The sequence below is a fragment of the Acipenser ruthenus genome, chromosome 3 (genome assembly GCF_902713425.1).
Source record: "Acipenser ruthenus chromosome 3, fAciRut3.2 maternal haplotype, whole genome shotgun sequence".
Classification (NCBI taxonomy): Eukaryota; Metazoa; Chordata; class Actinopteri; order Acipenseriformes; family Acipenseridae; genus Acipenser; species Acipenser ruthenus.
In genome coordinates, this window is record NC_081191.1 from 70,207,845 (window position 1) to 70,233,685 (window position 25,841).

General features: G+C 39.1%; 1 protein-coding gene across 2 annotated transcripts in view; it reads left to right on the top strand.

The window, feature by feature from the left end:
- LOC117394387 (E3 ubiquitin-protein ligase mib1) overlaps positions 1-24,351 on the top strand; it is a 111,507-nt gene extending 87,156 nt beyond the window's left edge. Inside the window, exons 14-21 of one of the 2 annotated variants that reach the window (XM_059015724.1) lie at positions 1,456-1,542; positions 3,525-3,686; positions 5,789-5,970; positions 9,181-9,373; positions 12,072-12,150; positions 15,884-15,997; positions 19,718-19,818; positions 20,583-24,351. In XM_059015724.1, coding sequence (XP_058871707.1) covers positions 1,456-1,542; positions 3,525-3,686; positions 5,789-5,970; positions 9,181-9,373; positions 12,072-12,150; positions 15,884-15,997; positions 19,718-19,818; positions 20,583-20,723 — 1,059 coding nt within the window. In that variant the 3' untranslated portion in view covers positions 20,724-24,351. The remainder of the gene's footprint in view (positions 1-1,455; positions 1,543-3,524; positions 3,687-5,788; positions 5,971-9,180; positions 9,374-12,071; positions 12,151-15,883; positions 15,998-19,717; positions 19,819-20,582) is intronic. The other variant, XM_059015731.1, reaches the window with a different exon arrangement.
- The last annotated feature ends 1,490 nt before the right edge of the window (positions 24,352-25,841 follow it).

Consider the following 25,841-nt stretch of genomic DNA (forward strand, 5'->3'; position numbering starts at 1 on the left):
AATGGCAGCATTTGAACCGTCTGGGTCTGACCAACAGGGTTATTGACCCTACAAAATGCCAGGGGGGCGTCCATGCGTTCCCAGTACGGGTACAAGTGGGGCATCTTTCAGACGTGGTGTTTTGCCTCGTGGGTTCAACCCCACAACTTGTCCCATGGCAGTAATACTGCCATTTTTGCAGGATCTGTTTGACCAGGGGAAATCCTCTACATTAAAGGTCTATCTGGCAGCCATTTCAGCTTGCCATGTTAAGATTGGCTTGGTCTCCCCAGGAGCTGACTTCCTGGCAGGGCAGTTTTTGAAAGGGGCTCAGCGGCTTCGGCCGCCTATGAAGGACATTGTTTAGCCTCCAGAGAAGAACATGGTGCTTAATACATTCATGAAGCCTCCATTTGAGCCCCTGTATTCAGCTGAGCTTAAATTTTTGTCTTTCAAAGCGGTGAGTGAGTTGCAGGCATTTTCTATTGCAAAAGCCTGCTTAATTTTTACAGAGGCCAGGACAAAGGTTACTCTCCGTAACAAGCCTGCCTTTTTACGGAAGACTATCGCAGCATTCCATGTCAAACGGTAAGTGGAATTGGAAGCTTTCCATCCACCTCCTTTCCAGTCTGATAGGGAGCGACAGCTCCATATGCTCTGCCCAGTTCAGGCCCAAGCGTACTATGTTGACAGGACGAAAAGCTAGAGGCAGTCCGAACAATTTTTTGTCTGCTATGGGGCTAAGTCCCATGGTCAAGCCCTGTCTAAGCAGCAGCTGTCCAAGTGGTTAGCAGACACGGTCAGGATTGCCTATGAGCTGGCCAATTTATCCCCTCCAGAAAAGCTCACTGCCCATTCCGCCAGGGGCATTGCATCTTTGTGGGATTTATTCCAGGGTGCATCTGTCAAGGACATTTGCAAACCAGTGGTGTGGGCTACTCCCTTCACTAGGTTCTACAGACGTAGTGTCGCAGATCCTCAAAACTAGTGTTTTGAAACTTCCGAGTCGACCCTTACAACACAGGCATAGAGGTGAAGCTCTCCCTCAATTTTTTTTACCCTAGCTACTTGTTACTGGGGTTTCGAATGGTACGCACAGGGCAGCCTTCGGCTTAGCCTTGTAGCATTCTATTCGTCTGCAATCTTGCCCTTGCGATTTTGCTTTGGTACCTTCACCCATTCAGTAATGGTTACATTTTGGTTCCCTGAAATAGAAATGTAACCATTAACCTTCAAGGTTGCTGCATCCATGATCGCAGCAGGCTTGAAGGAAAAATGACGCCGAGATCTGTGAGTGCAGTCGTTTTGTGCCCTCGGGTGGGCCATGACTGCGTCACAGGCTCGGTGAGCAGCTTTGGTATGTAATTTTCAGGATTCGGGTGTTTTAGGAGGTAAATACCCATTTGGTAATGGTTACATTTATATTTCAGGGAACCAGGGTTATGATAGTAACCTAATGTTTTGTTCTGCATTTAGGGCAGCGCCAGCCTGGACATCCAGAATGCTAACCAGCAGACTGCCTTGCACCTGGCAGTAGAACGGCAGCATACCCAGATTGTCAGAGTAAGTAATTCCCTCCTAATTGAAGATGCCATCAAACATATCTGTTTTTATTTCTGTGATAAGAAATCACAAGTGGCACAAGTTAATTTAAAACCTTGGTTCTACAATCAAATTATCCTCGGATGAAGCCGAGAGAGTGCCAATGAAAATGTTATCTTACACAAAAAAAAAAAAGTTAATAAGTCTGAGGTTACAGGAACACCTCCATCTTGTGGATCTTAGTTGAACACCTCTTCAGTTAAATAAACCTGACAGTTTCTGCCATCAGATGATATTGCTGGTATGGCAGGAACTTTTTTGAAACTGTTAGTATGGATTTGAATTAATTTTAATGAATTAATTACCTCATTAAGGACACAGCTAAAAAATAAGTGAACAATATCCAAAGGGGAAATTATAGTGTGGCATGATGTTTTGTACATCGTGTAATGTTCCTGTGGTAAAAGCAAGCTGTGACAAACATAAATGGAAGCTACAAGCCATTGAATCTGCAGTAGGAAAGAAGTTTACCGACTTACCAACTTTACCGACTTACCAAGCTTTCTTTACAACATGCTGTTTCAGAATCATGAAAAACTCTAAATAATGTGAGTTTTTATTAAGGTTTAATTGCATAGTATTATTTTTCCTGACCATGTATATGGTGAACATTTGTGCTGAATAAAATTGTAGTGTGTAATCCTTTCTGAAACACAGGCCACAGAGCTGCATGTTCTTTGTCTTGAGCAAACGGCAGAGTTCTTTTGATCAGTGCCATGAAAGCCTAATGCTCTTGTTTCGGGGGTGGGCTGTTAGAGAGCTAACAGCATACAGGTACATGGAGAAGTCTACTTCACAGGTACCTTTTCTGTGGTTAGCATACCAGGGAAACCTTGACATGAACTTCAGTTTTTTTTTTCTTTTTTTTTTAAATATATGTTTATTTGTTTTTCTAAGGCAATTTTATATACAGTAGAAACACAATAATAAACTTCAGTACCTTGGCCGTTAAGATTGTCTTTTCAATTAGCACTGCGTTAATTATCCTAACTGTGTAACCAAATGGGAATAATTACTTAAAACTGAACATCTGTGTTTTGTATTTGAGAGACTAATCCATCCATCCATGTAATTCTCTTGTTTAAACTGCAGAGCATAGAGAAAGTTTCAAATTTGGATAAATTCGAATTCAATATTTGTAGCTCAATAATATTTGAATCTTGTTGTGTGTTGTTATCCTACGCCCGGGATGTATATTCCTGGAGACGGGCCTCAGTTCTGATTTCCATACATCAGTACTGCTCACTGTAGAGCTTTGCATATAGCTAAAGAACAGTTTGTCCATTTGTACCGAAACTGGCTGAGGACCACCTTTAGCACACGTTTTTTGTAAATGGTACTTCATCAAGCACTGCAGTGGCAAGGTGTGTTTGTGGAGCTCATTTAATTGACTTAAGTCAGAAGAAAATGTAATTTGGGGTTTCTGTTTGAAAGGGTGTTGAGCCCAGTGTCCCACACTGAAAATAACAGATAATATTTGGTTCTGTGGGTAGAGCAAAGAACACCAAGTCTGCTTTCCACACCACCAACCGTAAAATTATGCAGAAGCAGTATCTCCCCCCCGCTTTAATGTTTCTCAGTTTCCATATCTCTAAGAGACTGTGCAATTGTATCTGTCTCCTAATGAGAATGCTAGGGCAATATGGGCCAAATGGCAGCTATGACCACACTGCCTTATAACTGGCACCACAGTACTAAGGGCCACCTTACAACAGGGAGTAATTCAAACTGTTGGCTAGTTCAGTCATGTTGGTGCATGATAGTGTCAATGCTGCATGCTCTGTGAATCCTATAGTACATGTCCCTGATTATGTGGCTTTAGAATACACCCTGTAAATAAAATATGCACTTCCCTTGCTAGGACAGGAGCACTTTAGAAGTGATGAGATTTTTCTATGTCCAGATAGAGTTCAGTTACTAATCAAATGCTGCATTCCCTCTAGCTGCTGGTTCGGGCAGAAGCGAAGCTGGATATCCAGGATAAAGATGGAGACACTCCTCTCCACGAGGCTCTCAGACACCACACCCTCTCCCAGCTCCGCCAGCTCCAGGATATGCAGGACGTCGGCAAGGAGGATAGCCCTTGGGAGCCATCGAAAAACACTGTAAGTGCAGCGTGTGCTCTTTTCTTCTGTTGTATATTTTAACTAATACCAAAATAAGTATTAGTGTTGTCACACTCTTAAAGTTTTTACATACATTTGGAGAGCCACTTATTCAATTGTCATGAACCTTGGTATTAACATTATTTAGTTTAAGTTAATGAGGATTCTTGAGAATAAAGGGTGATGTCTGTCTGTCTGTCTGTCTGTCCGTACATATACTTGATACGTATTGCATGTATCAGTCACACGTTTGCAGATACCGTATATGTAAGGCTGCGGTTTTGCTATGGTGGTCATGGAAATCGTGAATTTGAAAAAGTCTGTGAAATCTTGGAAATGTAAAAACACATTTGATTGGGCGCTTCCTTAATTTCTATCAAAAATGCAGTATGTCATGCACTGAAAATACAAATCTGCGAGTATCTGTAAATTGTTTGGTTGTGTGCGCACGCAGCATTTACATGTAGCTGTGTAGGTCAGAGAATGAGATTTGTAGCTGATTTTGAGCAGGCATGTAAATGAGTGGAGTGGAAGTTTATGGGGTGAAAAAATGGCAACAGGACTGCGAGCAAAGTGGCTAAAAAATAAGTGAACAATATCGAAAGGGGAAATTATAGTGTGGCATGATGTTTTGTACATCGTGTAATGTTCCTGTGGTAAAAGCAAGCTGTGACAAACATAAATGGAAGCTACAAGCCATTGAATCTGCAATAGGAAAGAAGTTTACCGACTTACCAACTTTACCAACTTACCAAGCTTTCTTTACAACATGCTGTTTCAGAATCATGAAAAACTCTAACTGTAAGTTTTGTTCTCAGGTAACAGTTAAACTTGTCAAAAGTAATAGTCATTATATTATTGATTTTGGTGTACTGTTCTTGTAAAGTACAATAAAGTATCAAGTATACAATAAAGTATAAAGTACACTGCTCTGTTTCTTAGAACATGTAAAGCTGATTGCATGTGTTCAATATAAACTACTGTCTTCAGCCAGCATCTGCAGTAAACTTGAACTTGTGAAGAGGTTTGCTAATATTGTAATGGACAACAGATAAGTTTCCAATTAAAATGTAAATATGTTAATTGTGAAATGTTTAAACAAAGAAAGATGTTTGTTTTTTGCTGTCTGCCATGCTTCGTACTGTATATCTGGAACGTTCACCCAACGTTTGAGTCAAATTGCATTATGGGAGAAATGGGAGCCACGTTACCGTGTTATAACCGATTCCGCACTATAACAGGTCACTGTATAACGGGGTAGCACTTGTATATACATAACCCAAGTGGGCCAATTAGCAACTACTCTTAAATAGACACTCTTATCCAAATAACTGCAGAGGTAAAGAGAATAAGCAAGTACAGTATCCGGAGCACCGCTTTTTCAAATCTAATTCTTTTTTCTATACTGTACTGTTGACACCAACTTTTTAATCATCATCATCTTATTTTGATGTATGTTACTGACACACTTGTTTTAATTGTCTTATTACAATGTATTTAAATGCAGACCACTTAAATAAATAAATAAATAAATAAATAGTTGTTACCTGTACATTATGGACTTTGGTACCACATTCGGTTCAGAATAAAATGTATATAAATTCAATGTTGGTGCCTGGCAGTGCTGTCGACTGGCTTTGCCACGTGGTTGGAAGTAGGGTTTCAGTCCAGCTTGCAGTTTTGTCTCCCACCTTAGAAAACGTAACTCTGTCCAAAAACCTTGGAATGAGATACAAGCAAGTCATTTGCTCAGGAAGCTTTGTTTGTTTATTTTTTAAAAGCGTCAGCAAAACTCCTGAGTGTATTGCTTTCCTGTCTGTCTTTTCTTGGGTGTGTCGCCAAGATTGTCCAATATTGATTTTATCTTATTACATTTTCTTTGCTCAAAGAACGTTTTCTAGTATTCATATTGTTTGAGTGTTGAGTGATGAATCAAACACAGAGAAAGTTAAAGTCCAGACCAAAAAGTATTACAAAATAATACTAACCAGGCTCTGAACAACATAGATTTATATACAGATACAGTAAAAAGAAAATATATTTAACATACAATGGGAACTGGGTAATCCTGAAGCTATTTTTGTTTTCTCTTGTTTTTCCAGTTAATAATGGGCCTGGGGACTCAAGGTGCTGAGAAAAAGAGTGCTGCATCAATTGCCTGTTTCCTCGCAGCCAATGGAGCAGATCTTACTATCAGAAACAAGAAGGGACAGTCTCCACTGGATCTCTGCCCTGATCCCAGCCTCTGCAAGGCACTGGCAAAATGTCATAAAGAAAAATCAAGGTTGGTTAATCCCTACTGGAGCTCATAAAAGCAGGAGACTTTAATGTACCTGTTTTCCAGTGGGCAATGGATTCATATTTAATTAACATGTAAACTAATAATAGTACCTGTATTTTTAAAGATTCAGCAGAAAATGTAAATTGGTTGTTCCCTTTCAAGTAGGAATGGATGTTTCCCATTTAAGACACCTGAACCTGAAACTTTATGCCAAAGACTTTTTGTTAGAGCAGTGTGATACAGCTGCTGCTCCGCCCCAAGAGCCTAAAGGAGCCACGCACACTGACAACGATGCCATTTTCCTTTTAAGCTTTTAAATGTTGAATTAATATATTGAATCGCTGAAGTAAAATTATTTATTTCTAGCTTTTCTTGTGTTTTATGTCAAGTGCTGGTAAAGTTCTGCCATGGCCTATTGCCCCGCGGGAAGCCTGCGGCTCAAGTGCTGTCCTTCCTGGGATCCTTAGCACTCCTACAGCTGTGCAATATTCTACTCCTCGTTAGCCAGTGGTTGTCTTACAAAGGGGACTCCCATGTTAATACACCACTAACGGTAACTGCAACACTGTCGCCCCCACTCCCAGGACCGAGGTTACTGTTCGGTACCAAGTGCACTGTCTCGAGTGTCGATACCAAGCACTCTGTGTCGGTACCAAGTGCTCTGTGTAGGTACCGAGTGCACCTTGTGTCTGTACCAAGTGCAGGACTACTGTCCTGTGACACTACTACTGTGTACACTGCACCATTACCATGCCTGGATTCCATGCATGTGTTTCCTGCAAGGCCAAGCTGTCTGCAAAGGACAGACACGTTAAGTGCACTGTCTGTCTGGGCCTTGAGCCTGCTCAGAGAGCCCTGACAGATTCCACTTTGTGTAGTTTCTGTGCCCCCTTCTCCAAGCATGTACTTGAGAGTCGGATGGCCCATCATTCAAGAGAACGCTCACTTACGCCTGCTCAGCGCTCAGCATCGGCATGCTCAGTCAGTGAGGCTGGACCCTCCTCCCTTGGCTCTGTGTCAAGGGAGGGTAGGAGTCGTGTTCGAGGGAGTCCAGTTGAGAAGCCATGCTCCTCACCTTCCTACTCAGTGTCTTCTTACAGTTCCCCTTCTCCTTCCCCTCCTCCTAAGCGGAGAAGGAAGAAAGCTCACTGCTCTCGTTCGGCAGACAGGATAGTTGGATAAGATATGGGAAGCTGTGTCACGCCAGCAGGCTATCCTTGCTGAACTGCTGCAAGAGCGTTCATCCCTACCTGCACAACCGGTTACCCTTCCTCCCGCCCCACCTGCACCGTTGCAGATGGAGGCCTGTGATATGGAAGCAGATATGTTGTCTATCGTCGCCTCTGAGGAGGCTGACGATCAAGACGCAGTTTTCCCATATGATGATGCGGAATTGGATACCGTTCCGGTGGCACAGCTCTCCTTATCAAAGTGTCCAACACGTCTACGCTATACGTTTCCACCACTCGCGCTGCTCTCGCTGTGTCTGGAGAAGATCAGACAGGACCGGGCCAGGGTGCTCTTAATAGCCTCATACTGGCCCAGGAGAGTTTGGTTGTCCTCCCTGATGCAGAACCTGAGCGACCAGCCATGGGAACTGCCAATGCGCCGCGACCTGCTCAGCCAGGCGCAGGGCACTTTGTGGCACCCCCACCCTATGGCTCTGGGTCTGGCCCCTGAACGGCTGCATTTGAGCCGTCTGGGGTTATCGAACAGCGTGATTGACACCCTGCAAAACGCCACAGCAGCCTCTACCCGTTCCCAATATGGGTACAGGTGGAGCGTGTTTCAGGTGTGGTGCTTGTCTTGTGGGTTTGAACCCACGACATGCCCCATGGCAGTTATACTGCAATTTTTACAAGACCTTTTTGATGAGGGGAAATGGCAGCAATTTCTGTGTGCCATGTAGAAATATTCAGTCTCCCCAGGAGCTCATTTCCTGGCGGAGCAATTTTTGAAAGGCACCTTGCGGCTTAGGCCACCGGTGAAGGATTTAATTCCTCGTTGGAGGTTGAATGTAGTGCTTAATGTACTGATGAAACCTCCGTTTGAGTCTATGCACTCGGCTGAGTTCAACTTTTTGTCTTTAAAGTCGGCTTTCTTGCTTGAAATCACCTCCGCTGAGCAGCAAGCATTTTCAGTATCGAAAGCCTGTCTAAATTTCTCAGAGGCCAGAATGAAGGTTCTCTTGCTAGGTACAGCTGTTGGTCTGTTTGTCAAATGTTTGTGCTGAAGGAGTCTTGTATCTGTTTATTCACATTGCAGCCTCAACCATCACTGGAACCATCCTTGAAGTTGGGTGGCTATTTAGTTCCATTGCCCACCCAGACAAAAGCTATTTATTTATTTTATTTTTGTACAGATGCACAAAATCTTGAAACAACAGAATAAATATATGTTGCTAAACTATATCTTCTTTTTAGTTTGACAAAATAAGAATTACAGTACTAGAAATAAGTAACCAAAAAATGTGTTCCTCTTATTATTATTAGATGTTTATGTATGAAAGTAAGTAGTTACCTTGAGACATGTTCTAGGGATCAACTTTTTTTTTTACGTATTCCAATACTGTACATAAACTGTGGGATATGGGATGAGAAACTAAAGAGAAACCACTACTGCATTGAGAGTACATGTAGGTACATTGTGTGTAGGTTTTGTACAATCATTTTTGTTTCTTTATGCCTTTATAACTGTCTTGCAAACCATGAATCCAGAACACAGATCAAAGAGCATGTCATTGTATGCTGGTAACAGTAGTGTTGGGATGTGTAATTTATAGAGCTTTGCTGGCAATGAAAATAATGAAACCGTGAACTACAATCTCAAGGGCATGCAGTGATTAAAAACACTTACCAAGAAACCCCCCTCTATTTTTTCAGGTCAGTTTATATTACTAACTGATAAATTCAGTTTCTGATCTTTTGAAAGCACTGGCACACAGGCTCCGAAAATAAAACTGGTGATCCAAATTGGCCGCAACTTAAAGCCCTGCACAGTTAAAAGTTAATGGTGGTTTTGTAATAAGGCCTGTAGCCGCAACTATTGCAAACCAAAACAAAAGCTGCCACTGCCTTCCCATCATTAAAGCATTGAGCTGTAATCTAACCAACAGCCTAGTGGTTAACCAGCCAATTTTGAAATGTTTGTGTGTTCGGGTGTGTCCTGCTCTTTATTGACCTGTGTTGTTGTACTCTCTCTTCCTCTTTCCAGTGGACAGATTGGCTCTCGCAGCCCCTCGCTGATCAGCAACGACTGTGAAACGCTTGAGGAGTGCATGGTATGCTCTGATATGAAGAGGGACACCCTCTTTGGGCCCTGTGGGCACATTGCCACCTGCTCATTGTGTTCTCCACGGGTCAAGAAATGCCTCATATGCAAGGACCAAGTCCAGTCTAGAACAAAGGTAATTTCAGTCTTCAACTCTCCAAAAAGTTTCTGCTCTATCTGGAGGTCTGACAATGCACATCAGGTTATGAGTAGGGCCCCGGAAAATTCACGATATCACGAATTTGACTGCCTACCGTGAAAAATATGCATTTTATTTTCCTTACAGTATTTTACATTATTTTTCACTTCCACTTTTCATAAAGGGTCTTGTTTACTATCCCAGACCCTGTCTTTCACACTATGTCTGTCTATCAGTACCGCGTGTGGCTTGTTCTGGCCTCCCACTACGTCACAGGTGAGGTAGGCACAAATGGAGCGTTTTCAGTGGGTGTGGCTTAGGATCCGCTTATATCACAAAATATGGGCACAGAAACAATTTTTTACATTTTATTTTTGCACTCGGCGGGTGGCACTCGGCCAATTGTACGCCGTCCTCTGGGAACTCCCGTCCACAGTCGGCAATGGAATAGCCTGGACTCGAACCGGCGACGTCCAGACTATAGAGCGCATCCTGCACTCCACGTGGAGTGCCTTTACCGGATGCTCCACTCGGGAGTCCCATTGATTTCATTTTTTAAGCAAAAAAAAAATCTGTGACAGATGCACTTTAAACGACTTGTTTCCAGCAAGTGTTTGTTACATTTTTAAAGATTGTTTCAATAGCGACTCGAGTTGCAGTGTACATTTTGACTCGGTAGCTTGGCTAAAATTAAAATGTTTCAGCCTTGGTTTTTGGGTGATGTTCTTGATGACCTGTCAATGATAACACATTTTAGGCAACTTAGATCAGTAGAATATAGGGATGTAAATATTGTTTAATTAGGTATTCAGTTATACTCTTGTTACTTTGGTAGTTTAAACATCTATTCCGTACACAATCAATATGTTGCTTATGTTATTGTACTTGCCAAGAATCATTTATCCAGTGCTGAAGTTACAGAAAAAAAAATCAATTTGAAGAACACAAATCCAGGAATATTCAAAACATTTGGCGGTTTTTCAGTAGTTGTCAAAGTTCTCCTTCATTCAAAAGTCCTTATGTAAAAAATGGAAAAAAAAAAAAAAAAATCAATTTTAATGATTGTTTAACTGCGTCATTCAACTTTAGTTACGTGCTTTCAGTTGTTGTTTTTGTGCGAAAACGATTGACTGCAAGTACAGCAGAGGAAAAAACACGTTCTGAGGGCACAGATGATCCTGGAATGCACAAATACGTCTGTGCCTGGGGAAGTGCTGTATAATTAGCCTTTCACCATTCCAATGGATTGCACTCTTAAGTGCAAGCCTCCTTATAAATACTTTCCATTTGGCTTTCTACAACAGTCTCTGTTGCATCTTGGAGGTAGTTGTCTCCTAAAAGAATTGCCATGGCACTCTTTACACTCTCTGCACTGTAACTTTGATGCTGACGCAGTCGTTTCAGTCGCTGTACACGGTGCAGCCTCGCTATCAGAGAGCAATTGCAAAAGTTTTGATTTTGCAGCCATTTGCACATCCGGCAAAATAAAACGTAGGTGCTTGTGGCATGGATCCAACATCGATGCTATAGGTGCAGGTTTGGTGATGACGGAAGTGTCATTTGGTGTCATTCGATTTTCAAGAGAGCAACGAACTGCAGACTTGAAATCCACAATACTTCTACTTTTGACAGCTGCGTCACTTTTGAGGCGAGTCTTGATGAGGCTGGTGCAAATGGGTTACACACTTGAAATTGAAACAGACTGTTCTGCAGATAACTGTTGTAGCGTATTTTAAAGCAGAGAGAACTGGTAGAATATCTTCAGTCAGTTGCCATTGGTCATCGTGTAGCTCAAGGGTTCGAGCATTTGCCAGTTTCGTAAATGTGCGATCCCACAGCACTGCTGTTATTGCCCATCTTTGTTCACTATATCGTGAATTGAACTCCAGCGGGTTTTACACGACTGGATCAAGTGGTGTTGCTTTACCTGAAGCTGAATTTGTTTTTTCTCCAGTGTTTTAACGGCAGTGCTGTGGTGGAAGTGTGCAACTAGCTGACTTGCTGCAGCAATAACACAATCAACACCACGGACAGAAAAGCCGTTTTTATGTCTAGCTGTAGTGTATGTGGAAAACAATTAACAGAGTCCCATGGCACATACCTTGGCATGTTGGCTAGAACGATGTTGCTTGCATTATCATGAACGCATGCAACAACACAGCCAACAAGACCCCATTTCTCAACTGCAGTATTCAGCCTTTCAGAAAGATTTTCTGCTGTGTGTTGTTGCATGTTTTCTGTCTGAAGTACAGCAGACTGAAGCTCCCAGTTTTCAATGTAATGACACGTAATTGTGATGTAGCTTTCAGTGTTTAGTGCAGTCCAGCAGTCTGTGGAAAGTGCCACTTTATCAGCGGCCTGCAGTTTGTCACGAAGCCTACTTGCACACTCTTCATAGCGATTCTCCATGGGTGCGGTTATAGTTTGCTTCAAAGACACACAGTATTCCGCCTCCACAAAACCCATTCGTTTGATAAATATATTGCATGTATGTGAGACATATTTATGTAGTTGTTTTTTACTGTAGTTTAAACTAATTAAATATATACTAAACGTTTTAGAAAATGTTCTAGATTCAACTATTACATCCCTAGTAGAATATAATGTAAATAGAAAATGTTTGTTCAGGTTTATTTATTTTATTTTTCTTTTACTGTAATGGAGGTTTTGTGACAATTAAGCTTTCTTCCCACAGATTGAAGAATGTGTGGTATGTTCGGACAAGAAGGCAGCTGTGCTCTTCCAGCCTTGTGGCCACATGTGCGCCTGTGAGAGTAAGTGAAAAATGAGTGTTAGTTGCCCCTGTGTCTTATCTCCTAATACCGTTTGTGGGCGTTGGTCTAGAGGCATGCTAGTGTAGACAGCAATCCAGAGAATAGACATTTTCTGTATTGTCACCGTAAAAAAAAAAAAAAAAAGAACAACGAAACATTTCATACTCATTTCACACACACACACACACAGGGTGGTTTAGAAAGTAAGTTTAGGTAAACTTACTTTCTAATCACCCTGTATATCTCCATCCAGTATGTTTTCACATTGAGCTGAGCCAGAGAGTAAAAACCAGCCTGTAAAACTGTGATAATAAATAAAAGGAGGTTTACAGTCATTGAGGGTAAAGTGCAGTACATAGTTTGTCTTGTGAGATGTGCTTCCCATTGGTTGTGATTTTCCATTAGCTCTGCATAGTATAATACAGGTTCTATAATTCATGGATTTTTGCATCCATGAGAAATGATTCCGTGTTCCCATAATTTACTGACAAGAACTGTAGTCTTTGGGATGTTTTATTACTTGCACAAGCATTCCTAAAATGCTAATAGAATTTGATAGTAATTTTACAGTCAGTTAAACGCTTCATAAAAATGCACAGGCGTTAGAGAGGGGAGTATTAAGGTTATGTCTTAGCTGAACAAATTCGTCTGATTTTAAATTACAAACATTAGCTTTCTTATTTTATGATAACTGGCAGCCTGTGACGCAGTTGTGACCCCTGCCCCAAGGGATAAAAAGGACTGCTCTCATTTGAGGACTGACCTGATCAGAGAGCCTTGTTCAGAGTACGTTGTTGCCTCTATCTGTATATAGTTCGCATTTTCGTCTGATTTAAAGTAACTTTGCAGTTCCCTGCGCGTGCTGTAATTATATTACAAACATTAGCTTTCTTATTTTATGATAACTGGCAGACTTGTTTCCCTTCCTTTTTCGCCTATTTTATCAACAATAAAAAATGACCAGCTAAGCAATTGCAGCCCCTCAGATGCCCAAATGGATACAATGCACACTTCCTCGTGGGAAGGCTGGATAATTAAGTGTTACTTAAAGTGAAAAAAGCAGACCCAGGCTTACAACAAGAGTTTTTCCCTGCGGGGCAGCCAAATAGAACTGATGTTTTAAATATTGCAACATAACTGCTGTTGTTGGCAGCCTGTGCTGAAAGAAGAATTATTGGGCAAGTCTGATTATTAGAGGGCATAGAAAGTCATTAATTAAGCTTCACATATTTGCCCTCTATCCCCAAGTCATGACTATTAGTTAACTGCTCCTGGTACGCAACAGGTGCTGGCTATACTGTTGTGAAATAATTGCACACTGGGTGCAGCTAGGTGGCACAGCCAGGCACAGCTCTAAGGGGGAGTTGTAGCCAGTACCATTGTCTGTAACTTTATATTAGCACTAAATTCACACATGAAAAATCATTTTTCCCATCACGCATAGGAAAAAACAACCCTAACCCAGCGTGAAACACATTCCACAGACTTCGATGTGGGACTAGATTCACTGGGATGCAGAAGCCCACCGTAATACAGAGACAGATTATATTAAGTGACTGTGTTGCAGCATGCTGTGCATCGAATGCACTAAAGCAGGTTATTCCAGAGCTTGGTAAACTTGGCATGTGTGGAGACTGTGATCAGGGTTCGTATGCCAGTCTGGAAAAAGTATGGAAAAATGCCAAACTGATTTCCAGGGCTTGAAAATGCTTGAAAAACCATGTCTCCGTTATTAAAGTCTTGAAAATGTCTGGAATTTTACTAGTGTCACGGAAGAATGAAAATAATTTTGCGATTATTTTTTATTATTGCTAATAATTGATCTCGAAAGCGGGTCAACAGCTCTAGCGGCAACTGTCTAGGCAATTTACTATTAGCAACTATATTGCGTGCGAGGATTGCCCTGTGTAACACCCCTGACAACGTACTGACAACTCAAGCAATCCTATCCAGTCAGCGCACCGGTATATGTCACATGACTCGGTCTGCTCCAGTGAAACGAAGGGTAAAATGGACACTACGACAGCCAAAATATATACATATGATTAGGCTAGGATTTTTTAAACAAAGTTACAGACTGGAATTACAAGCTACTGTACTCTGCTCACCAAGATTCACATTTTGTTATCTTGTTTTTACCTTTATTAAATACTTAATGTTATTTCTCAACCCAGGAAAAAAAAAATCGAATATGATAGTTCTTATCACTGAAAAAAAAATAAATAAATGCTTTCTGTAACCCCTATGGTGTGTGTAGCATGTTAACATCACTTTTTTTCATTTCTTTAATGTGATTAATAAAATGTATCCGTCATTTTATTTAACTGTGTGTTGTTTGCTTGTAACTTTTCAGTACCGAGTGCAGCAACAGTCTCATGTCCAAACCGTCAGCCGAGTGTAGATATACTATTTACATCCTCGCTATATGGCCTTCATTATACGATTAAATACTGATTTAAAAAAAACAAAAGCACGCCACAAATAGGTACTGTACTTGTAATCCTACTTTTATTCACAATCTCATTGCTGTTATTATTATTATTATTATTATTATTATTATTATTATTATTATTATTATTATTATTAGTGGTAGTAGTGACACATACTGTAATAATAAAAAAAATCAAAGAATAAAAACAGTACTAATATTATTAATAATTTAGCTAATGCCTTTATCTAAGGTGACTTCCATAACTTACTCCAGCAGCTTACATTGTTAGTTTTGGATTGTCCTTTTACTCTAGCGAACAAAAGGCTCTGGACCCAAACAGGGTTGTTATAGTGAGGGTGTACTGTGTTTAGTATTTGACTTGTATGTTTAATATACGACACTTGCACATTTTAATATATAATGCGTGCACATTTGTTATTTAATTTGTTATTTTTCACCTCCCATAGTGTTCAACATTTAACAGAGGGTATAAAGAAGTTTGCATCAGAATCCAATATCATCCCTTACAAAAAAGTAATATACTGTAAGTATACTTGTGCCAAAGTGTTCTGGTTTTAGTATACTATTGGTACCATTAAAGTATCCTATTTTGGCACAAGTATACTTGCAGTATACAACTTTTTATATTCTCTTTGTAAATAATGCAATGTAGTTCTCAAATATTGGACATTTCTTAGATTGTAGCTTACTTCTCTTTTGCATACCTGCATTGCCTCTTGCTAGATATGCACCTCCAGATTCTGACAAATACTTTTAGAAAACCAGGAGCAACTTCTGCTGTGGATCAAAAAGCTATAGTGCTCTGCGGCTGCCCGCCTATGTGGATAACTATCGAAGAACTAGTAGAAACTAACTAAAACACAAGTCTGGGAAAAACAAATGGAAGTCTGGAAAAAGTATGGAATTTTAATGTTGAAAAAGTGTATGAACCCTGTGTGATGCACAAGGCAATCTGCTTTCTGTCCGGATGGGAGCTGTAATGAGTTTTCTGTCCATTTTAACCCTGTAACGCCCGTTTCTGTATCACATATGATACAATGCTTAGCCATCCCTCTATATTATAATTTTTTTAATCCAGCTTTACAAGCCACAATTATTCATATGCAGTATAGTGTGTTGCCCGACAGGGGGAAAGAAATTGTGTTTTGTACAAGAAACCGAATCTAGTTACATAAATAAAGTAGCTTTTCTCATTTCAAAAGTGCATGGGCATTACAGGGTTAAACATTTCATTTTGAAACAAAAGTTTACATGCTGTTCCTTTTGCCCTTGTCATTGCAGACTGCGCCAGCCTGATGAAGAAGTGTGTGCAATGTCGTGCTGTGGTCGAGCGGAGAACACCTTTCATCATGTGTTGTGGTGGGAAAGGTATGGAAGATTCCACTGATGATCTTAGTGAGTGAATCTTCCTCATTTTCCCTTTCGGTTTAACTTTATTTTGTGTATTTCTTTTATTTTATGTCATTAACCTTATTTTTGCTTCGCCGCCGCATTGTTTTCATGATATTTGAAGTTATGATAAACTGTTGCAGAAGAGACCCCCTGCCTTATTTGTAGTTATGATCCACATTACAGTATTTAAGTGCTACTGGAAAACACAGAATTGCTCTAAGTAATGGTTTAAAAATGAGGCTTGTATGCCAAAAAAAACCATTAAAATTGATGTTTGCAACTGGAGTTTATATCTGCTGTTTTCTAAAAATGACATTTGTTGACTACTGGTTTTCAGCTACAGATTTTGAAATTCTACAAAATGTTTTAAATCCTACTCAATGAAAAAGGTATATATTCAGTTGCATATTTCCCGTTTTGTTGCCTACATTATGTTAAATGATGAAACAACCCTGCTCAATAAGTAGAGCACCACCCAGCCATACCTATGCTTTCCTATTTGGTTCCTTTTTGGTTTTCTTCCTACATATGGCTTTTATTTTTTTTTAACCCAGATTTACCAGCACAGATGAGTTTGCAGCACTTAAATTCAACGGCTCTTAAATGAATACAGGGGGACATGTGTTTCATACATCCCAGTTTGATTTAATTTTCACATATATTTTGATTTTAATTACATATTTGTTAATAAATTCCTTACCCGTTGTATTCCCATTTTTTGTTGCTGCATATCTTTCTCTTTTCTTTCTTAAAGGGAAACCTAAAAGGGAAACTGTTGCAAGATCACACAATTCAATCTTCTTTCCTTTTCCAGTAGAAATGAGCAAACGCCAGCCTGTTACAGGCCTTCCATTTGAAAACCCAGCATCACAGTCAAAACAAAAAAAAAAAACAAAGCAAACCCTAGAACAAGCAACAATCAGGTCTCACAAAACATCACATACCTCCTTCAGTCTACAAATATTATATAGTGTAAATTGTTTTTTCTGTTTGTTCATTGGTTTGGAAATGTTGTAACTGGGTTTTTCAGGTGTTATTGTTATTTTGTTGATCCTTTTGTGATGAGTGTTACTTGCCAGGAGGGGGAGCTGTATTGCAATTTTTTTATTCCTCCAATCTCAGGTGGAGCACGCATGCAGAGCAATGGAGCGGTTCCCTTTCAATGTACTTGAAAGGGAACCGCTCCATTGCTAAAGATCTGAATCCTGAATATTGTATACCAAAGCTGCTCTTTGAGCCTGTGACGCAGTCATGACTTCTCCCCCGAGAGATGAAAAGGACTGCGCTCACAGGTTACTGCACCATTTTTCCTTTGAAGACTGCCCTGTTTGGAGAGCCTTGTTCAGAGTACGTTGTTGCTTCTATCAGTATATAGTTAGCATTTTTTGTGTGTTTTACACAAATTATATGTGATATTAAACGAATCGCTATAATAGTTTTTCTTTTTATGCGTATTTGGGTGCACTACAGCCTGTTACTTGTTACGTTCCTTGTGTCCTGCATGAAGCCAGGGCCTTGAGTCGCTCCTTCCCAGGGATCAAGCGGCATAAGTCAGCTGACTTTGTGCTCTCCCCCCAGGCTGTATAACTTCGGTAGGAGCTTATTTTCTTTCCTGGTTTTGCCAATTAGCACCATACGAGAAGTTTATATTTACGTCATTTGTTTAATCACAGTTTTTTTGTTGAGAGACTTTTGTCATTGTGTTTTTTTTTGTTTTTTTTTTATAGATACTATGCGCAGGTCTGCAATGTGGTGCTCAGTACACATGCATCAAGAGCAGCTGCTGTGCTCTACATTAAAGGTCTAACTGGCAGCTATTTCAGCTTGCCATGTTAAGATTGACTCGGTCTCCCCAGGGGCTCACTTCCTGACTGGGCAATTTTTGAAAGGGGCTTGGCGACTTCAGTCGCCTATGAAGGACATTGTTCCTCGCTGGAGGCTAAACGTGGTGCTTAATGCACTCATGAAGCCTCCATTTGAGGCATTCAGCTCAGCTCACTTTAAAGCAGCTTTCTTGCTTGCTGTCACCTCCGCAAAGCAGTGAAATGCAAGCATTCTCTATTGTGAAAGCCTGCTTAATTTTTACAGAGGCCAGGACAAAGGTCAGCATCCGTACCAATTGTGACTTTTTGCCGAAGACTATCTCGCCGTTCCATGTCAACCAGTGTGTAATTGGAGGCTTTCCATCCACTTTCCAGTTTGACAGAGAGCATATGCTCTGCCCAGTTCGGGCCCTGGCGTACTATGTTGACAGGACGAAAGGTTGGAGGCAGTCCAAACTATTTTTTGTCTGCTATGGGGCAAGTCCCTTGGTCAAGCCTTGTTTCCAGTAAAGCTCATTGCCCATTCCACCAGGGGCATGGCAACTTTTGTGGGCTTTATTCCTGGATGCATTTGTCAAAGACATTTGCAATGCAGCGTTGTGGGCTACTCCCCATATCTTCACTAGGTTCTACAGACTTAATGCCGTGAATCCTCAAATCCCTGGTTTTGGAACTAGTGTTAAGGGTGGCTCACAGTCGACCCTTACAACACAGACATAGCAGTGAAATTTTCCCTCAATTTTGTCACCCTAGCTACTTTTTACTGGGGTTCCGAATGGTATGCACAGGGCAGCCTTCAGCTTAGCCTTGTAGCATTCCAGTTGTCTGCAATCTTGCCCTTGCGACGGCTTTGGTACACTCACCCATTCGGTAATGGTTACGTTTCGTACTTGAAAGGGAACATTAGGTTAATATCATAAACCTGGTTTGATGAAATAGAAATGTAACAATTAAACTTCAAGGTCGTTGTGTCCATGATTGCAGCAGGCTTGAAAGAAAAATGACGCTGAGATCTGTGAGCCTTTTCATCCCTCGGGGGCGGGGTCATGACTGCATCACAGGCTCAAAGAGCAGCCTTGCTATACAATATTCAGGATTCGGGTCTAGGAGGTAAATACCCATTTGGTAATGGTTACCTTTCTATTTCAGGGAACCAGGGTTTTGACAATGACCTAACATTCTGTAATTTAAAATTAAAATAAACCATAAGGACAGGCAGTGCCTTTTGTGGCACCAATTGTTTAAAATATGTAGGTCAGTTATGATTGTTAATACAGTACATTCCTTTGGTATTTATGTGTTGGACTCGGGCTAAAAGTTTATATAATAGAATGTGTAAGTATGTTTTTGTTTTAATATGCAAGATAAGTAAAATATTCAAGCTAACATAGAAATAAATGATTGAGGGGTTCTGATTTTAGGTTTAAATTTGATAAAGCCTGAAATTGGGGTTGGATGCATTTTCACCTGAAATGTATTTTATTAGTCTAAAAGATCAATTTGTTCAGGAATAATACATTGAGGATTTTGCTATCCAATGGTCTAAATGATGGTATTTCCTACTTTTAATTGGTAAATTAAATAGGAGTTTTAATAAAATGCAAAGCTTGTGAGTTAAGCGCAAATCACAATATACAAACTAATTTCTCCCTATTCTGTGTGAGGTGTGGGTATAAAGCAGGAATTAACCAATTTATTTATTTTTTATTCTAAATTTAACTCTATTTGTTTGTTTTTAAACTGAAAACAACTAAAAAGACTTGCAAATCAGAACCCCATCCTTTAACTGGTAAGCTACATTTAAAGAGCACTATGATAACAATATATGTGAAATGTTGACACATACCCTGTTGTTACGATCTGGTTGGCCACATTTTTAATTGGTTTTGTTCCATTGTAGCCAGCGCAAACATCCCTGCTTTACAGAGAGACAAGGACAACACAAATGTCAATGCGGACGTGCAGAAACTACAGCAGCAGCTGCTGGACATCAAGGAACAGGTATTATTTGAATTAAGGGACTTACTATGTTGAATTACTCATGGACAAGACAACAGAGTTGTCTCATCTCACAGATCTAGGACAAACATTACAACTGATACAATACATAATAACATTGTTGCATTGTTACAGGTAGCGCTAGAAGCCATAATACCAGCTATGCCCAATGCAACAGCTCATGTATGAAGAGCTAACCAGGGATTCAGATTATTTGGAACGTATTGTCCTGAATAGGTCACAAAAGCCTTAACTTGAATTGGTCCTTTTAATAATTATTGTTTGGTGGTACATATCTGACTTCCTTCTTGACTAGTAAACAGGGATGGAAATGAAGATGCCCATTGCAGAGCAGCTTGATCCATTCCTGGTTTTACTGTGATTTAATAAGACACATCTGAGCTTTTTACCTCTACACTGTGGCTAATCAAGCTCATAGTAAAACCTGCTGCTGTGCAATAGGAGTTATTTCCATCCCTGAGTAAATTGCAGTTATTGTAATAGTCATTAATTGTTCTTTTGTTATGCTTCAGGTGGCAGTGTTGTGGTTTACTAACCACGCACGCTGTGGCAAGAGGTGGCTTTTGCACATCACTGTGCACGTGGCTAAGATGTAGACCAACGTTATTTTAGATGGGGGGGTTATGAATATCATATTTAACCATGATTACAATGTGATTTATTCTTAGTATTTCAAATGTTTATCAAAAAAAAAAGAAAACAATTTCTCATATTTAGTCCATTTTACTTCTTCGTGTTTCTTGCAGACGATGTGCCCGGTCTGCCTGGATCGACTGAAGAATATGATCTTCATGTGTGGCCATGGCACGTGCCAGCTGTGCGGTGACCGAATGAGCGAATGCCCCATCTGTCGCAAGGGTATTGAGCGCAGAATCCTCCTCTACTAGACCAGGGGGAAGGGGAGAAAGATGAAGTGTCATTGCAGCTTTCTGTGTAGATGCAATTCAGCAATTATATATCTTCATTAACTGACCTTTTTTTTTTTGATTGCTTTTGTTTTAAATAGAAAAAAAAATGTTGCTGTTCTCTAACTGAATAGTTTAGGACGGTGAAGAAAAGGATTTAGAAATTAAAGAATTCAAGAACTGGAGGCCTAAGCCTGACACTTATTACTGTTGCTGGGTCCTGTGTTTTTTAAATCAAGTATATCTCGCAACACCATTGTTACTGAAACAGTACAACATTTAGACAGTTTTTTGTGTCTACCCAAAACAATACTCCAGTACTGAAATACGCAATACACCGGTTGATTGTAATGAGCAAGGAATACAAATATCAAAGCAATCTTGATTGAGTTCATTAAAAAAAAAAAAAAAAAAAAAAAAAACAGGATTATGCATTACACACAAGGGTGGACAGTAACAGTAAGCATGTCTGGGTGTTTCAGATGTGTATCAGAGCATGGTTTGGATGCTATTAAATAGACTGTTCATTTAATCCTAGCTGAGGCAATGCTGCTTAATTCTTTTTTTTTAATATAGAGGAATGGTATAAATGTTTCAACACTTAACGTAGGATAGTTATCAATATAGATAAGGTTAACAGGCAAGAACCAAAGTCATTAAAATGAAGCAGCACTTCCTTAAGGAGGTGTTACGCAACTTTAAAACATGTTGTCTTATTCTAAACTTTCTCACACTATTTTTATCCTGAGCTTAATATGATACCCTGAAGCATTTTGCTTTCCATGTACATTGCAGTAGATACATATGACATTTACTATGGAAATCTAGCTTAAGGGTGCAGTCCTATGTAACAGTGCCCATGGAGCTGTGTGCATTGTAGTCCAAGTATTTTTTTTGAAACTCGATTTTTCGTGTGTCATCAATTATATATGGTTCAGAATGTCTGGACTTTTTCTTTAATTTTTTTTTTTTTTTGTACTTTGGTATTGGTTTCACTTGTGCTTGTCGCCCCTTGTGCAGTACAGTAGTTAAACAAAAGGCAGCCTTATACTGGCACACAGTATTGCAAATGGCACAGTGAACAGCAATGTCATTTTCCAAATGGAACAAACTTATTTTTGTTTTCTCTTGGTAACATAGTGCATACAAGTTATTGTGTTTTTTGTTTTGTTTGTGTACTAAATGTATGTTTCATAAGCATAGCAGAACCCGATTTGTAGACTTGTAAGCCTGGTTGGTTGGGCAACTCATTACAAAATGAGAAACACTACAAACAGAAGTTGTGCACCATAGGTAATTTCATTTTTTGTTTCTGAAGGCAAAAATAATAGCTGAATGTGCCAAAATTGCTCGACATCAGAACAGTCATCCTGTATGAAAGAACAACTCTTAACATCTAAAGTCTTTCAAATCTAAAGCAGTTTGTTTTACCTCCAAATGAAAATATCAAGTGTTGATTTTCAAAACTGTTTAAACTACACTACAGAGATAATCAGGCACAATCGTGAAAGTGACATTTTCATAAAGTATTATAGTAGCTGTACCTTGAACGAAATCTAGATTTATGGTGTTGCATATTCATTTTTAAAACAAGTGTTCTTAAGCGTGTTTTGACACCTTTTTTCTTGCTGCAGAAATGATTAGCATAAAAGCACACTTAATATATCTGTTTAAACTGTATAAGCTAGCTCCAGTAACATGTATATTCATAATCTTATATGACAAATTAGAATTTATTGTATGAAATATTGATAACCTGCAGAATAGGACAGACTGCTGTTAACTGTTGGATTTTGCAAATCCAAACTATATCGATTATAAGAGGAAGTCACTTGCAGTGTTGAAGACAATGGAGGTCAGGGCTGTGCTGTTTCCTTCAATAATAACAACTGACTGCTCAATGAAAATCATATTTAAAAAAAAAAAAAAAAAAAAAAAAAAAACTTAACCCAGTTTAAATTGACTGTTCTTTATTTGTATAAGCATGACTGAAAAGTTTAATTTTCCACAAAAAGTATGTCTCTGCTCATAAAAACATGTAATCTGCAATGAAGTGAATAATGAAACAAAAAGGTTTTATCAATGAATGACCAGATGTACTTTTATATAGTTGTCCCTACTCTAAATAGGCCATTAGCTGATGCCATTATCTGCAAGCATGGACTTGTATTAGGTTAAATGTTGCTTTAATTATTTTACTGTGAGCAGTATTCTTTATGTTAGTGTCTATTTATTGAAAAGGAAATGTGTAGTACCTCTACAAATGTATTGAAGTACATTTAAACAAATCAAGCATTTTGTTTCAGTTTTTTGTAACTTTTTGGTCTTGGGTTGTCCAAAGTAGTTGATGTTTAAATTTAAATGGTCTTTCTGTCCAAACGTGAGCAGTTGGACTCCTGGAGCATGAACGTAATTTCAGCTGAGAAGGGAAGTGTGCATGTGTGGAGTGTCGGGGGGTTTGAACTCCACAAGAAAGTAATGATGTATGTGTTAAAAGGAAACTTAAGTAAGGAGTGATGCAACGTGCTAGCATTTTCAATATAACCCTTGATTTTAGTTGGCCCTGCATTGAAGAGTTCAGCACAAGTCTGCAGTGTTTGTACCGAAGCATGGTCTCGGTGGCTGACAATGCCCTGTTATTTATTTTAGAACAGAAATAATCTTTGGCTTTGACTGCCAATCCTAGTTTTATTACCAGCGTGTATTATTATCTGAACATTTAATCTAGATGCACAAAGTGTACTTTCTAATTGTTAGTAATGTATTTTAATTTTGGTAGGTCTTTTCAAAAGGTGCTGCAGTTACACAGCAAGCTGTTCTCTGTTTTCTAATCATTGTTACTGGACTTTTTTTGTTTGCTTGAATGTTTGTGACAACTGCAATAAGTTTTGTAACATGAAAGCTGGTTAGTTCACTCAGTCTGTATTGTTAAGTGCTTTAAAAATAAATGCTTTGTTTAAATAATCTTTCAAGACCAACGCTTTAGGAATAAACACTGATATGCCTCAGTCTTGTGTCACTGAGTTTTCCTATGTGTATCATCATTGGTAATACTCCTGGTAAGAGCTGATATATTCCTTGTTAGCTTTGGAAATCTGGGGGAGGGGTATTAATGGGTTTCTGTATACAGGGCTATTTTACTTAACCTGGTGTTATGATCATTTTCAGTTAATTATACAGATGCTTGTTTTAAGAAAAGCATAACATCTTCTGAATAATTTGATCTTGTGATAAGAAGGCTGCATATATTGTACCTCTGTAGAAATGCATGGAGAGGAAAAACAAAATGCTGTCACTGTGTATGTTTGACTTACACTAACAAAACTTGTATAACTATAAACCAGAAAAAAAAAAAAAAAAAAAAATCTTGCTTGTTTTGTTTGTAACTTTGAATGCCTGGTAACAAAGTCGAGTAGACTAACTTGTTTGGCCTTTTATAAAGTTAAGGAAAATTTAAATAAATTAATATTAATCGTATAGAATTGATTATGTATTATAAAACCTATGGATCAGGCTACTTTTTATTTTTTTATTTTTTATTGTTTTTGTTCCCTATCCAATTTCCATAAGAGGGTAAGAATAAAAGAATAGGACCCTTTTTGAAAAGGTTCTTTTTTTCCCCTGCGTGATTATTTGTTTATACTGCATTCAGATACCATTAACAATAAAGTGCACAAATAGACATGTTTTGCAGATTGGTGGTCAGTATTAATGTCTATATGAGGTTATAGTAATTGTCATTCAAAAACAATAAAATAAATGTGGACCCTGTTCTAAATATCTTAAGGCGGGATCGGCAGTTGAGGCCCCCTTGAAATATTTTTTCCACACACACACACGTTTGTATCAGTACACCTTTGCTTTGTATATGCCTGATGAAACAAACATTCATATATTGCACTTTACTCTGGACAGAATAGATTGTCAGATATTTATTCCTTAATTTTCTTAACTAAAAAGAGTGATGTACCCTTTAGAAATGCAGTTTAAATTAATAACCCTGTAATTGTTTTTCTGCCGTTTATGTATGTATGTACTTTGTGCCAACATTTCAGGTGACAATGGTTGTTTTAATTGAAAATTGAAGCAAATTGCTTGTGTTCCAAGGCCAGAAAGTCTAGGTTTGACGATCATTGGGATTCAAAGTGTGTTCAGAAAGACCAGTTTCTCCAGTCTCATGTACTGCAGCTGTTTATTGTTTAAGACCATCGTTTATAATCAGGATGCAAGACCGACAGCCCTGCTGCTGGAGATGACACTATCTAATTAAGCCCCAGTGTGGCTGCGTGTGTTTTATTTTTTTACACGACTTAGGCTGTTGCACTACTGAAAGCTCTATATTTTGTCAATTAACCTCTTTGACTTCACGCTGTGTTTGGCGGTGGGGATAGGTGCGGGAGGTAATCTGTTGGCAGGCTGCTAGGGCTATGAAAGATGCAGCAATGTTTTCTCCCAGGGCATCCGAAAGTGACTTTGAAACAGAGACGCATTCACAACACACAGATCTGCTGTGAGATAACCATCTGTGTTTGTCTTCCCTACTACTGTGATTCGCTTGTAAAAACAGTAGGTGAAGGTCAAGTGTTTTTGTTTTTTTTAATTCCTGATCTACAACTGATAGATACAATGCCAAAGGAAAAACATTTTGCATTTAACATATTCAAACAGTTCTTACTGCTTTTTGAGTGTAATAGTATACAGTATGCCAAAGGGGATACCTGGAGTACTTTTTTTGTGGGCAGAGAAACGAGTTGGCATTGTGTTTATTGATGTGATCATCTGTTCTAAACTGACAAAAGGGTGAAGTGCAGTTACCATAAGGTACGTGGCATTAATATGATGTGGATGCTAAAGGGGGTGCTTACATAGAATATCATGTATAATATAAAATAATAAAAGTAGTTTTAATGTGAAGCTAATTATATTCTTCTGCCTTTTTCATATTGTTGTTCCTAGTATCTGAAATTGATTAAAATGGTACATTAAACTGGTGTCTTAATCTTTTTAAAGATCTGAGGTTTTGTGGAGATGTTTTTTTTTTTCTTTTAAATGAATGTCTTTTCTTCCCTCTGGCATTTTTGATTGTGTCTCCTGATTTCT